The sequence below is a fragment of the Microtus ochrogaster genome, chromosome 17 (assembly GCF_000317375.1).
Source record: "Microtus ochrogaster isolate Prairie Vole_2 chromosome 17, MicOch1.0, whole genome shotgun sequence".
NCBI lineage: Eukaryota > Metazoa > Chordata > Mammalia > Rodentia > Cricetidae > Microtus > Microtus ochrogaster.
The window spans coordinates 14,509,859-14,524,061 of NC_022019.1; the positions used below are offsets into that span (position 1 = coordinate 14,509,859).

Below are 14,203 nucleotides of genomic sequence, written 5' to 3' on the forward strand. Positions count from 1 at the left end.
GGGAAGCCTCTGGCCTTGTGTAATCAGGAAGGGATGGGCAGCAGGTGGGACCATCAAGTTGAAGGTCCTCATCTTCATGGACAGAAGATACCTGCTTATTGGTCCATGGGGTAAACCCCTGGAATCTCAAGATGAGCTATAACTTTGCTTCATTGAAACTCATGACCATGACTATAACCCATTTCTCAAACCAATAGCATCCAGAGGGGATATGAGGTCAGTGTGGCAGGACACACTGAGGTGAGCCCTTCATAAAAATTACAGATGGTGTACACTCAAGGTTCCAAACTACCCAAGAAGCTCAAGTTCTTTCACTCTGTGAAGAGCTAGGCAGCAGTGCCCAGAGTATTCCTGGGGTGAAATGAGGACAGCTAGTAGAAGAGCCTCTAAAAGGAAAGCTTGCCAAGTCCGAAACAATGACCCCAGCCTTCCACCATTCTGAGGAAGCCAGATTCTCATCTCCTGATGGAGGGTTGAGTTCAGAAGGCTCAAGCAAAGCTGGAGCATAGCAGGGTGGGTTAGTGAGGCAGGAAGCCTGCACCAGAGCTCACTATTAGGAAGACACCGAGCCAGAAAATCCTGTAACTTGGGCGTAGGGGTGGGATATGCATTTGCTTTGAACAACAACAACAGCAACAAACAAACAAACCAGCAACACTGTGACAGCATGATGACCCCAAAAGATGACAGGGAGACCTCAGCAGTGTAATTTCCTGTTCCTCCCTCTCTGTCTCTCTCTGTCTCTCTCTCTCTCTCTCTCTCTCTCTTTCTCTCTGTCCCTCTGTCTCTCCTTCCCTCTTTTCTTCCTTCGTTCCTTCCTTTTCTTAACATTTTTTTTTTTTTTTGCAACGAGGCTATCCTTTTCTTAACAGCAGAAAGCCTGGGCTGAGTGTGAAGAGTGGTTCTGGCTGTCTCTCCAGTGCTGAGCTCTCATCCGTCACAACTCACCTCCAAACTGCTTTCCTCACGCCCGAAGGCACAGTTATTATTATTTTTTTTAATACTAACAGGAAAGTGGTTTTCTTGGAAGTTTGTTTTTCCAGAAAACACTCTGTGGATGGGGAGAGATAATGGAAATATTATTCATAGTTGAGTTTGGCCATAGAAGTTCTACCAATTTTTCCAGGGCCTGAAGATAGGCTACACTTGGATGTAATAAGTCCTGTATGATTCTGGGGTTATGAAGGACAGCGGGGGTGAGGGGAAGGAGGAGAGATTGGCTAGAAGGAGGCATACATAAGGACTGGCAGCACAGGAAGAAGGTCTTTTGCTTGTCCACACTGAGAAAGGGCAGCAAAGCAGCTGGGAGTTCAGAAGGCTCGAAACAGAAGCCACCCCTGCCAAGGGCCCTGGATTATAAGCACAAGGACATGTCATCTAGCACTCCTCAGATGCCTAGGGGAACTCACCCCAGACCTCTCCAGTCCTCATCCAAGACAAGTAACCTTCCCTTTCTCTGTCACTTCTCCTCTCTCCAAGGAAAACAGCCATGCTTTCCTTTCTTCAAAGACTGGCATCATAGGACAATTTTAAAGAATAATAGGTGGTTTCATTCTGGGTCTAAGACAAAGAGGATGCTCCCACCAGGTTCTAAGGAGGCTCTCTGGTGGCAGGAGAGTTTCTGGGGACTCAGGGACACAGCTCTGCAGACACTGGGAGTCCCCTAACTAATAGGCCAGGGAGTATTTCCAGAGATCCTGGATTTGCGGCTGGAACCTTTACTTGTTGATTCTCTGCAGAAACAAGTGAGCCTGTGGCATGGTACTCCCTGCATAGCTTAGATGTGCTATTTGTTAGAAGACACACTTGGCTCTTAGCGTGTGTTGGGAAGGGAAGAGCTTAATGCACATGGAAAAGCAAATGAGAAGTTTAAACAGGCTTTGTCCTATGCAAGGTCTTTTATACGAGATTTGAAAATCTCCTCCCCCACCACCACTAAAATGCAAACGCGCACAAGACAGTTGCACATTTTGTTTTCTGGCAAAGACCCTCATCTTTGGAAGCCAAGATTTTCCAGCAAACAGAGTACCAGACTTTCCGGGGAAATGAACAAACCAAAAAGTACCAAGTTGTTCCAGGATGGCCAAGTGGACTCACTCTCTGTGTCTAAACAGAGAGGAGGGCCTGCTGCCACACTGAGCCCAGGAGGAATCATTGAAGTAACAGAACCCAAAACAGTAAGTGCTGGTCCCAGGGTGCACGAGCTCATCCCTGCCTTCCTCTCCCTACAAGCAGAGGAAGCATCTCAGGAACACCGTCTCTGACCGAAGTCAGAGGGCAGAAAGCACCACTTTTCAAATCCTCTGAAGGGAGAGTGGCCTTTCTGGGAGCAGAACGATAATATAGCCCCACACTGAGACAACTCCATCATCCTATTCTGTTATTGATTTAAAATATTCTTAAATGAGAGTAAATAAGGAATTAGCCCGTGATTCTTTTTTTTTTCCTACATAGAGCATGGCACCTTGTACCCAGTCAGTGCTCCGTTAGTGCTGAGCAAAGGCATTAAACACAGAGCAAACCTAGTAACCATAACACTGTTATCCTCAAAGTGCGCTACCAAACCTTACCCTGCTTTATCCTCACAACACCCCTGTGAGGTAGGTAAGCAATATTCTCATGGCACAGAAAGAGAAATTGGCCCCAGAGTGACTTGACTTGGGTACACTGGCAAAAGGGCAGAGTCCTGCAGGTCTCATCACCAAAGACACAATCTGTCCATGAGAAAGCACCATGCTTGTATTTAAATGCTTTCTCTGACCCTTTTGTTAAAACAAGGAAAATGCTTAAAGACGTCACTCTGTAACATCAGTTTCCTGTGTTTGGAAAGAATACACTTAATGCCGTTTCTGCCCTAAGGAACTGGAAGCACTGACCAGCTGGACACAGTTTCCTCCAGTTTACTTCCGGAATCCTGCCTCTTCCTTATCTCTCGCCTACCATCCACTGAGGCTCTCCGAGGCGCCAAGCATCCATCTTTGAGTTGCTGTTCACAAACGCTGCAGGATCCTTTCATGAGTCAGAATGAGCATGGTGAGCACACAGGCACAGCAGGGGGGTCCTCTGTGTTCCTTCCTTTTGGTCGCCATCTGAAATACCTTGTGGGAATAAGGCCAGCAGGGTCGGCCTTGCTACACATTCAGACAAACTCGAAGGAGCTATCACTGACTTTCAGAGTGGGGCTGGTTTATCCTCTGCATCGAATATAGCATTAACCTTGCAGACCAGACTCAGAGCAGGTGGGAATGGAGTCAGACCGGGGCTCCATGGTCAGGGGCAGAAGAATTTGGCAGCGGTACCCAAGACCTGCCCTTGAGAACGCTCTGTTCCTCTGGGGCCGTCTCAGAAAGTGACTTTTCTTGCTTTTTGTAATTTTTGGTGAGCATTTCTATAGCAGAGTAGACCCAGCCAGGACCAGGTGGACTGATCCATGGGAACTGGAACTTCTATAGCTTTGTTTTACAAGACAGTTTTGGGAACCAATTTAGAATTAGTATCACGGCAGCACCCCTGAGTGCTAACATCCTCCATGGCTCCCACCTGCTCTCACTCTGGGTTAGGTCCTAAGAACAGTTAGGTTCTTAGGATGGGTCTGTTTGCTTGTTCCAAGTATATCTTGGTATTTGAAACTATAACAGTCAAACCATAGTAACACAAAACAAAAAAAAATGGGTGGGGGACTGGAAAAGAAATTGAACTTAACTTTTTCAATTCCAATTGTGATGGGGGAAAAATCCCAATTTAGACAAAGATAAAGAAAGGCAAAACCAACTGCATGCTCCTCTCCAGCCCCACGTATCCTGAATCTCGGCCTGCAGGCTCCAAGCACAGCACACCAGGGAGTGGTGAAAACCTACCATGTGCCCAAGCATTTGTAGCTGGCAAGACAGGTGTTGGAAAAGTACAGCTGAGCTTTAGCTGGAGGGGAATGAGTCCATTTGAGAAGGGAAACCCCAAGGCTTTGAGATACTTCCCAAAGAGCTTCCTGCCACCCCCCACACCATCTGCAGACTTGCTCTGCTCATCCCCCCTCATGCCTGTCAGGTCCTCAGTGAACATCCATTCCCAGAAGCAGACTCCCCTGTAGCTTCCTTGGTCTTTCAGGAAAAACTAACATCGTGGGATGTAAGGATTGACAGATGCCTAGCAGAAGTCAGGTGACCGGATGTCCCTGGCCAGCTGCTACTGCACCGAGTTAGCAATGCTGCGATGTAGCTGACTACTCCAGGGCTCTCTTCCTGCTCGCATGTCCTTCTTGCTCACCTCCTGGGCTTCTGGGTACCAAGTGTACCTGAAACCTCCTCTTTTTACATACTTCTACTCCCCAAGAAGTGGGGTCACCCTTCTTCCTATGAGATGCCTTCACTACAGTCAGCACTGACTGAATCTTCAGAGCATCCCTGAGCAGGCGGGAAAGCAGAGGTGGCCTGATCTGCTCTTCATCCATTTTATGATGGAGAAACCAAGGCACCGAGAGGCGAAGTGGCACCCATGACCGCAGTGGAGCCCTGTATCGGCCCGTGGCCCTTCATGCTCTTTCTAGCTTTAGGCAGAGCACCTAGGAAGTGTGAAGCTAAAGCGAGTGTCTAAGCCTGAGGGCCCCAGGGCTACATCAAGGATGGACTGCTCGTCTGTATCCGCAGTGACAGATGGCCAAAGCTTACTTAGAGACAGGTGCTCTCCCAGTTACCAGCCAGCACTGTACCCAAGAAAGAAGTCATAAATATCCTTTCTCCTTTGGCGTGGAGGGTGATGTTCCAGAAGCTAGCCTCCCTGAAAGCTGGAACACTGATGGCTGACTGACTTCAGTGTGAGGAGGGGGTGAGGGATTCCTCTGGGGACCAGCACAGGACAGCATCTTCTACTTGGGCAGTCACATTTTTCTTCACGCAATGGGCATCCCAGGGCAGGTGTCCCTAGGTCCCACCTGCTCCCGTCCCTGTGGTCTATTCTTAGCCCCTGGCACAGGTGCTGGCCTGGAGAAGGAGCATCTCCTGCAGAGGCAGTCTGTCTGCTGCACTGGAGCCATCATTAATAGCACTCATGACCTTTGGCTCCAGAACATTCCTGCTGTGTCCTGCCAGTCACTGCAAAGAAAGGTACCGAGAGAAAGAGATGATGCCTGGGAGCTGAACAAGGCAGAAAGAGCCGGGTAAGCAGAGGAGAAAGCCAGGACTAGGTCAAGTCAGTTCAGCCAGCAGCAACAGCTACAGCATTTGGAGTATGAACCAGAAACCTTTAGACCATCCAGAGATGGGAAAGGCGAGGCAGACTTTGTTACTACATCTTCCTTTCCCTCAAGGAAAGGCTTAGAGAAAACCCATAAGAAAACGGGCTTGCCTTTGACATTGTCATACATTTCAAAGTTGAGACAGGCACATGTTGACTTAGGATGCTCTGAAGAGCTAATAAGGCTGTAGCCTGCAGCTGGATAATCATCACCAATGCCACATTACAGAGGCTGGGCTGTAGATGAGAAAGGAAAGCTGCCCAAACCGGGACAGAGCTGTTTGAGGAGGGGAGATAGTGGAAGGACATACTTGAACCCGGAGTAGGCTCCCATAATGCCCCCTCATATCCATGATGAAAGGACCAAAGGATAAGCCTAGCTTCCTTCCTGCAGGAAGGGATTTTGTGTCTTGAGAAGAGTGGAGCCCAGGAATCAGTGGGTGTTTAATATGCAGTGCTTAGAACTGCTCCCTGGGAGACTGGTTGGGCACTGGAAGAGCTTGACTCCTTAGAGTCCTCTCCTTCTCCCCTGTATTGTCTTTCCCAGGATTCCCTGGAGCATGCTTAGATTTCCCTGTCAGTTTTTCAATCGCCACTTGGGCTCTTGGATTTACACTGACCTCTCTTCCCTTTTCATGCCAAATTTGTATCCCATGCCTCAAACCAGACCTGGTGCGGTTATTTTAGTATTTGCCAATTGCTGTGCAAGTAGATGCAAGATGACCATACACAACCACTCGGATCAAGACTTCTTAGCACCGCAGGGTATTGGTCACACCCTAACCTTATTCTCACCTAGACTCCTCTACACCAGGGGCCCAAACCTGCACACGGCAGCCATCTTGCTCTGCTTCAAGGTAGAGAATTTTTCACAGGTCCAGAAGCATCAAGACTTAGGGTTCATGAGAGACCCCGTCAGCGAGGCATGGAATAGACAAGGAAATCACGACTTCTTTTTGGGGACATGGGGCACTGCAAAGGGAACTCAGATGCAAGTGAAGAAGGGGCACCCGACCTTCCCAGAGCTGCTCAGAGGAAGATAAACATCTGGCGGTGACAACAGGTCAGGCTGCAGGAGGAATGGAGAAAGTAATATGATTTGGTGCTTTAAAAAAAAATACCGTATGTTTTTCTGAGAATTGGGTTTGTACTGGGTCGGAAGCCAGTAGCATGAAAGGTCACATGACCAGGACAGTTATCCTTGGGACCAGAGAGGATCCGCCCTCATTTAGCCACCATGGGACCCTAGGAGTCACTGCTGCTGAGAGGCCACAGGGGCGACAAAGAATTGGGAGATTCGGACAGTTGGGAAGATAGAGCCTGCCGTCTCCCAGCTCCCGATCTACTTGGGCTTTGGGGATTCGTCCTGACATTCCTGGTTCCAGTTATGGGACAAGTCTGAGCTTAAAGAGCAGAGAAACACTTTATAGAGACAGACTGTGCTTGGGAAATCAGAAATTCTGGGGCGAATGGAGTCAATGGGAGCAGGTTTGATGGGCTTAGATCCCCTTAACTTGCCCCATTATGTCCTTAAGGGACCTGAAGAGTCCCAAGGCAGAGCCATCCAAGCTTGAAGGGTGGAGGGGAGGCTTGCAGAAACAATGCCAGCAAAACCAGTTCTTGTTCCACTGATCGGACCATATTTCTTAGAAATATGAAAAAGACAACTGTTCTGTATGTGCTTAGAGAAATGAAATATGGAGGTCTATTGGCATAATCTATGTTGGGGGGGGCAGAATGAAAAGAAAGAACGAGGTACCAACAGGCTTACCTACCAAAGCTAAATACTTGGAGTTGGTTGTTTGCCATCAAGAGGTCCAGGGAAAGAAACAGGTGCAGAGATTTCTTCTGCAAGCACTATAGGTTGCAGCTGGGGAAAACTTAAATGGATTTGGTAACTCGTGAAAGGGAAAGTTGTCAGGGGGCCCAGACACTCTGCCTCGGTGCAGTGGTCCTGCTGTGGGGTGGCAACGTCATCTGGGAGGAAGACACTGAGGATGTGTGAAGTCCACTGGTGACACCTGGGAATCAGCCAGCCACCAATAGCCTCTGAAGGAGAAGGACTCTAGAAGATTCCACGGGAAGCAATGCCTTAAGAACAAAGGAGACAGGAAATGGGGCTCTGAATGATGATGGGGGCCATGCCGCAGGAAGAAACAGATCGTTCAGTCTTTGCTCCCTTCTGCTTTGCTCTCTGCTTCTTGGCTCACTTTTCACCCCTCTTCTTGTCTCTGTGGTCATCCGGGCTACCGCCCAAAGATGTACATTTTCTACTGCATTACTGGGAAAGGTAAGGCATGATGGAGGAGTCTAGAGAAAGGGACAGGAATGCTGCTACTAAAGAAGGAAAGGAGCCCAAAGTCACCAAGGCTACAGCATTGGGCTGGCGAGACACCATGACCTCCTCCTCCCTCACTTCCCCTGGCTAAGGCTTCCCTAGGCTGGAACCTGTTTTCCCAACGTTGGATGCTCCCAGTCAACACCCGCAGTTTCTAAGCTTTGTGTAAACATGGACACATGTGCTTGTGCATGTGCGCTAGAGATGGAGCAGTCATGCAGAGAGGGCAGGCTAAAGCCAATGGTGGGGTCAAAGCAAGAGATAGAATGGAAGCATGCCTAAGGCTAGACAAGTAAAGTGGCAGGGGTCCAGAGGGCTCATGCGGCATTGAAGCTATTCCACTGCCACACAGCCCCAAACCTGGGAAGAGCAAGAGTCAGGATCAGAGCTGGCCAGAGGAATGCCCAGCCACCCCACAGATGAACTCTTCAGTTCCCCAGTCTGAGCAGAGCATGGGTTGGAGCTTGGGGACAGAGCCCCAGCAGGTGCTGAAGACAGACTGAACAAGTCTTGTGGGAGCTCCCTCTGTTCACCGCTTTTATGCACAGATCCAAGCTGTCCCTCTCTCCCTGGCTTGCTCCTACCTGGCAGAGGCAGCCCAGTTGGTCTTCACCTCAGCCCAAGTGTGCTTGCTTATATCCTGCTTCCCAGAGCAGGGACCCGGTAGGACCCTCTGAGACCCCATATTAGGGGTCCTGAAAAGTTGCAGTAATGCATGAGATACGGGGGTGGGTGGGACAAAGGAGGGAGCAGTTAGTTTCACAACTAATACATGTTTTAAGGTTTAAGGGAGAAAAAAATATTTGAATAAACCATGAAGGAGTGACAAGGAGGGGCTTTTTTGAATAGTTATTTAAAATAAAATATAAAAAAATTCATCAAACATAAAAAATTCCTCAGTTTTTGAACTTCTCTTAAGTATAGCTCAGTGTGAGGTCTTGCACCCTGAACAGTTACATCCAGAATTAAAAAAAACAATCACAACCACAGACAATAAAGACTAACAGTATGTACTTAAAAATACTGTGCATGTATATATAGATATATATATATTTACACATATATATCTTTTGCGGAGATATTTTTCTTTTTATGATTAATTTTCTTTTTTTCTTTTCTTTCATTTTTCTTAATGTGTGCCCAAGTAAGATAGAATGGTATCAAAATAATACCCTAAAACAGAAATACTCTTTAAAGGAACAGTACCTTCCAAAAACAAATTAAAAATTTTACAAATGGTCAAACATACTTGTGACACCTCCAGAAATTCACCTTGGTAGAGTGAGAAAAATAAACAGTTGTCTCAAATCCTCACCAAAGCCACAGGGCCTGGAGGAACAGTTTCTGCTGCTGGGTGGGGACTTGCTCTCTAGGTGGATGGCCACACTCAGATGCCACTTTGCCCACCTTTTCCATCCAGCCCCTTACATTTCCCTTTCCCAGCTACTACAGTATCTGCCTCATTTCAATTTTGTGTATTTCTGGCAAGACCTTACAGCAGGTGTACACACACACACACACACACACACACACACACACACACACACTCTCTCTCTCTCTCTCTCTCACACACACACACAGTCCACTCACCCCAAATGCACCAGGCTGAATGAGTCTCAGCCAACCACATTGACAGAAGCACCAGTCTGTGAAATGGGTTGGTTAATACGATTTGACTTTTTGATATAGAGATAGATAGTCTAGTGTTCCTCTTTATGTTATTTTTCAAAAGCACAAATGAAAAATGAAAAAAGAAAAAACTCTTTCCGGATCAGTTTAAGGCTCCCTACCAAAAATGGAAAGAGAAGAGGCCTTCCACACTGTCACACGTGACACACATGCGCCCTTCTCAGCCTTAAAACGACGGAAGAGATCATTGTCACCAGTCAGGGACTAAGTATTGTGCCTTTAAATTGAAGTCATCCTTTTTGCTACCATGCTGAGTTGTATCATTAATGATTCTCTTTGATGGTGTTTGTGGACATTTCCTTTGATCTGCTTTTAGAATTTACCAAATTGGGTGTCTGGGGGTTTCATTCTTGTTTTTGTTTTGCCTTTTTTGTTTGTTTGTTTTTCTTGTTTTGCACGGGAAAAACAATGCAATTCTTGCTAGGCAAATGTTTAAATGGCACATAGTCAGCCTTCCAGTAGCTTTTCCGGCCAGTGGAGATCCAAGTAGCTTCTAGAAGGCTTTGCAAAATGGGAAAAGGGGCAGGAGAAACTGAATAAAGAGAGGGGTTTCTATGCCTTTGCTTTTGGTCAGTTTGTTTGTTTGTTGTTTGTTTTTCAATACAAATCATCAGATAGGAAGGATCGTTTTGGTATGGTATCTGTTTGTTGTTTTAATTTGTTTGTTTTGTTGATATTTTGTTTCGTTTGATTATTTAATTTTTTTTTTCTCTCCTGGTGTGAAAGTCACCAGAGAGTTTTGTGTGAGAAAACATGACAGTACCTAAAGAAACTCAGCACCTAAGGGCATAAGGCAGTTGAAGGTTTCTGTTTGTTTGTTTAGTTTAGTTTTGTTTTGTTTTGTTCTCTCAATCAGCACCAATCCCATCAATGATCTACACTTGGTGTAAAGTAGAAAACTTTTTTGTTTCTTTTGGAGAGGAGAGAACTCCTCCTTCTCCACCCTAGGAACTGTAGTGTGGGATTAATTTTTTTTCAATACTGTTTCTTATGTGTAAAAAAACAAAAGAAAGCTTTTCTTTTTGTTTTTACTTACAAAACATAGAGAATATCTTTGTATACATATAGTGACTGGAAAGAAAGCTTATCTGAAGGGGATGTGACTCATTGATCTGTTTGTAGTGTTGGTGGTGGCGGTGTGGCGGTGTGGTGGTGGTGGCGGTGGTGGTGGTGATGGTGGTGGCGGCGGTGGTGGTGGTAGTGGTGGTGGTAGTGGTTCTGTGTTTTGGGGGAAGGGAGGGTTATATTTCTTGCAGGCGGCATTGACCGCAACCAGACTTAAGGTCCCCTTCTCAATCTGGGTCAAGGTGTTCTAGAGTGAAGACTCATACTGCAGCAGCTCATAAAGCAGAGGCCCATCTCGGTAGCGAATGCCCACTGCGGTGGGGGTGACGTACTGCAGGATGTTAATAGTCCTCCGCAGCCTCCTGTCTACAAAGTGCGCATCCCAGGCCGGGTACCTCTTTCTTGGCATGTCAATCTTAATTAGGGGCCCTTCTGGGTGGTAAGGACGCCCTGACGGGGTGGAGGGCCCCATGGGTCTCACTTGGAATACAGGCAGGCAAGTATCAGCCGTGAGGTCCTCCTGCTGTTCCGTCACGGCTCTGGTGGGAGTGACCTGGGTCCCCCGGTACCCAGGGGTCTGAGGTGCCATGGGCTCAACATCGGGGGGCAAAGGGATGCCCCAGAGCAGCTCGGCACAACAGGAGCTGGCAAAGACCTTAGCCCGCGGCCCCATGGGATGCAACACGCCATAGTATAAGAGCATGAGCGCGATCCCAGTCACAAAGCTAACGAAGACACAACACAGTGCTGGCACGGCATAGGAGTCAGTGTTCTCCGGGTTTCTGTAAAAATACCAAAGGAACGTCAAGGCAGCATTCTCGGTCAAGACTATCGTATAGTATGCGAACATTCGGTATCGAGTCCGCCCTTCCTTGACGTTAAACCAGCAGAAAATGTACACGATCCCTACCACCATGTTGAAGAGGATCTCTTCCCACTTGGACATGCAGAAGTCTGTCCCTCCATGGATGATCCAGAAGGCCATGGCGCACCAATGCACCACCACGAAGATCCCGAAATACAGCTGGAAGATGGAAGCAAATAGGGCGAAAGAGATAACTCGGGATGAGATGGTGAAGAGGCGCCAGAAGAGGTGGATGAGGGCCCCTCTGTAACTCATGCTCTTCTTGTCGTCCCTGGAGTCCCGCAGCAGCTTGTGATAGGAGGCTAGCACCCAAGCCAGGGACATCAGGGAAGTCACAGAGGAGACACCTGCCAAAAAGACACAAACCCACACAGTTAACACCTCGGATATCTACTGTGGACCCCGTGGATGGAACTTCTGGCTGAGGAGACGCCCACACACAGTCTAGAGGAGGAAAGGGAGAGAAACAAAATCAGGCACTGGACCAGAGTCCCGGCTGTTTCCCACACCGAGAACTGTGGGTGTCTGAAGTCGGTTTCAGAAACCCCGTTGCAGTTTGAGAGTCTGGAGGCTCAGGAGCAGAGTGGAGAGGCCCTGCTTGGCCTGGAGTTGGGAAATAGGGAGCATCTGCAACGAGTGGGGACCACTCTGCTGTCTACCTTAAGGGTCCTTGTTGCAAGAGTCATCTCGGGTTTGTGGAGGCCCACCCTAGCTCAAACTCCTCCCTCAATCATTCTTTCCGTGAGAGTGCTGGGCGGCTCGCTCTCGGTCCCAAATGCCCTTCTCTGGACCTTTTCCCACTCAGTCTTCTCCTTAACCAGACATCTAAAGCCACAGTGGGATGTCCGTCCCCTCGCTGGCATCTGTGGCACTGTCCTGACCTCTGCACACACTCTTCTTGCTCTCCCAGCAGCCCCCTTGAGGTCTTCTCTCGCCATTGTCCTCTCTCCTCTGGTCTCCCAGGTTAGAATCACTATCCCCTGATTCAAAAGCGCTCCCTCCCCTCGTGGGTTTTGTGATGTTTTCTGGGGGCCTCTGTGGTTCATTCCCCCAGGAAATCCTCCAAAGCTCAAGGAGTCTAGGAGCTTGGATGTCTCTGAGCCCTGCAACCACGCCAATTTCTCTAAAGCATTTTTCATTCTGACTTTGCTTAATTGATGTTTTGTGAACAAATCAAGCGAAATGGCAATGATCGCTACTGGTTATGATCCAATCCACCCATGAACAGGTAGTCATCCACCAAGCATGGCTGCCTAACGTCCTCTCTACCCAGGATTCCTCCAACATCCCTGAATCCTCATGCTTAGCCCAAGTGAGCGTCTAGCGCCCCCTTGTGTAATCCTTCCTAAAATTCAGAACTAAATGCAACTGGAGGCCCGGCTACCGTCTCCCTAACAAACTGTCTATTCTCACAAGCACGGCTCTCCTGTTACGTCCTCCAAGCCGAAATCAGCTCTGTGCTACCCACTAATGTTAAAGTCAGATTCAGGTACTCAAGGGACCAAGAAAGATGCCTTGGAGCCTCGCTTGGGTCCCTGCACACTACCTCATAAGGATTCAGATTTCAAGGAGGAAATAAAGTCCTTCTGCTTGCCGCTTCCAGAATTATGATCCTGCCCGGCGAGCGAATCTCCTTCCTCCCCTCCTCTCTGGGTCTCAGACTGTAAAATAGTGTGTCAGGAGCCATAGCACACCCAGCACGTGGGCAGCACACAGAACATTGAACGTCTAGATGTTTGACTGCCACCAGGAGCATGCGCGCTGCTCATATCAACTAAGACACAAAACGAACAGGGGAGATGAGGCACAAACCATTCGAAAAAATATCTTTAGAGCAGTGACTGTGGATTTTCATCCAACCTCTCTGGAAAGTTATATAACGGATACTTGAATACCCTGCCTGCTTGTCCTACACGCAGGGCATCTATCTGGTCTGCTTCTCAGAGACCATACATGGTTTGTGGTACAAATATTCAGAGACAGGTTGTGTTTCTGGCTGCTAGGAATGGCCAGTCCTCATAGGATTCACTTGACTTGGGTGTGGGTTTCCAAAGGGAAGAGAACAGGAAGTCACACCATGGTATCGTGTGTCAGACTTAGTCCCTGGGACACTATCAGGGAATTCCTTTCAAACATTCTTGTGACTCCATTGCCACCTGACTAACCAGTCTTCCTTCCTTCCTTCCTTCCTTCTTTCCTTCCTTCCTTCCTTTCTTCCTTCCTTTTTTCCCTTGAATTGGGGGTGTTTCTAAGTAGCCTAGGTTTGTTCAAACTCACTACTGTAGCACAGGTTAACCTGGAACTCCGAATCATCCTGCCTCAATCTCCAGAGTTCTAACAACTGAATTCATTTATTTTTGTTTGTGTGCATGCACAGGTGTGTGTGTGTGTGTGTGTGTGTATACATGTATTCATGTCTCTCTGTGTATAGGCATGCATAGATATATGCACAAGCATGTAAAGACCAGAAGTCAATGTCGAGTGACATTTCTTAAGAGCTGTACACTTTATGTTCTGAGACAGGGCCTCTCATTGGGACCCGAGGTTACCTAGAAGGCTAGGCTGGCTAGCTAGTGACCTTCAGTGATGCCCTTGTCTCTACACCTCAATACCGGGATTACAAGGCTTTTTATGTGAGGATCAAATTGATATCCTCATGCTTGCATGGTAAACACTTTTGGCTTAACCATCTTCCCAGCTCCAACTCTCCCCCCCCCTTCGTTCTCTCTCTCTCTCCTTCTCTCCCTCTCCCTCCCTTCCTTTCTTTTTGTTTGTTTGTTTGTTTTAAGACAAAGTTTCTTTGTGTAACAGTCCTGGCTGTCCTTGAACTTGTTCTCGTTTTTGTAGACCAGCTTGGCCTCAAACTCACAGAGATCCACCTGCCTCTGTCTCCTAAGTGCTGAGATTAAAGAAATGTGTCACCATGCCCATCTTTGAACTCATTCATTCTCTCTCTCTCTCTCTCTCTCTCTCTCTCTCTCTCTCTCTCTCTCTCTCTCTCTCCAGGATTTCTCTGT

At 47.7% G+C, this 14,203-nt stretch overlaps 1 protein-coding gene across 1 annotated transcript in view; it reads right to left on the bottom strand.

Moving 5' to 3' along the window:
- Positions 1-801: 801 nt before the first annotated feature.
- Xkr6 (XK related 6) overlaps positions 802-14,203 on the bottom strand; it is a 219,397-nt gene continuing 205,995 nt past the window's right edge. Inside the window, exon 3 of the mRNA XM_026783195.1 lies at positions 802-11,533. Within this exon, the coding sequence (XP_026638996.1) occupies positions 10,569-11,533 (965 nt within the window). The 3' untranslated portion in view covers positions 802-10,568. The remainder of the gene's footprint in view (positions 11,534-14,203) is intronic.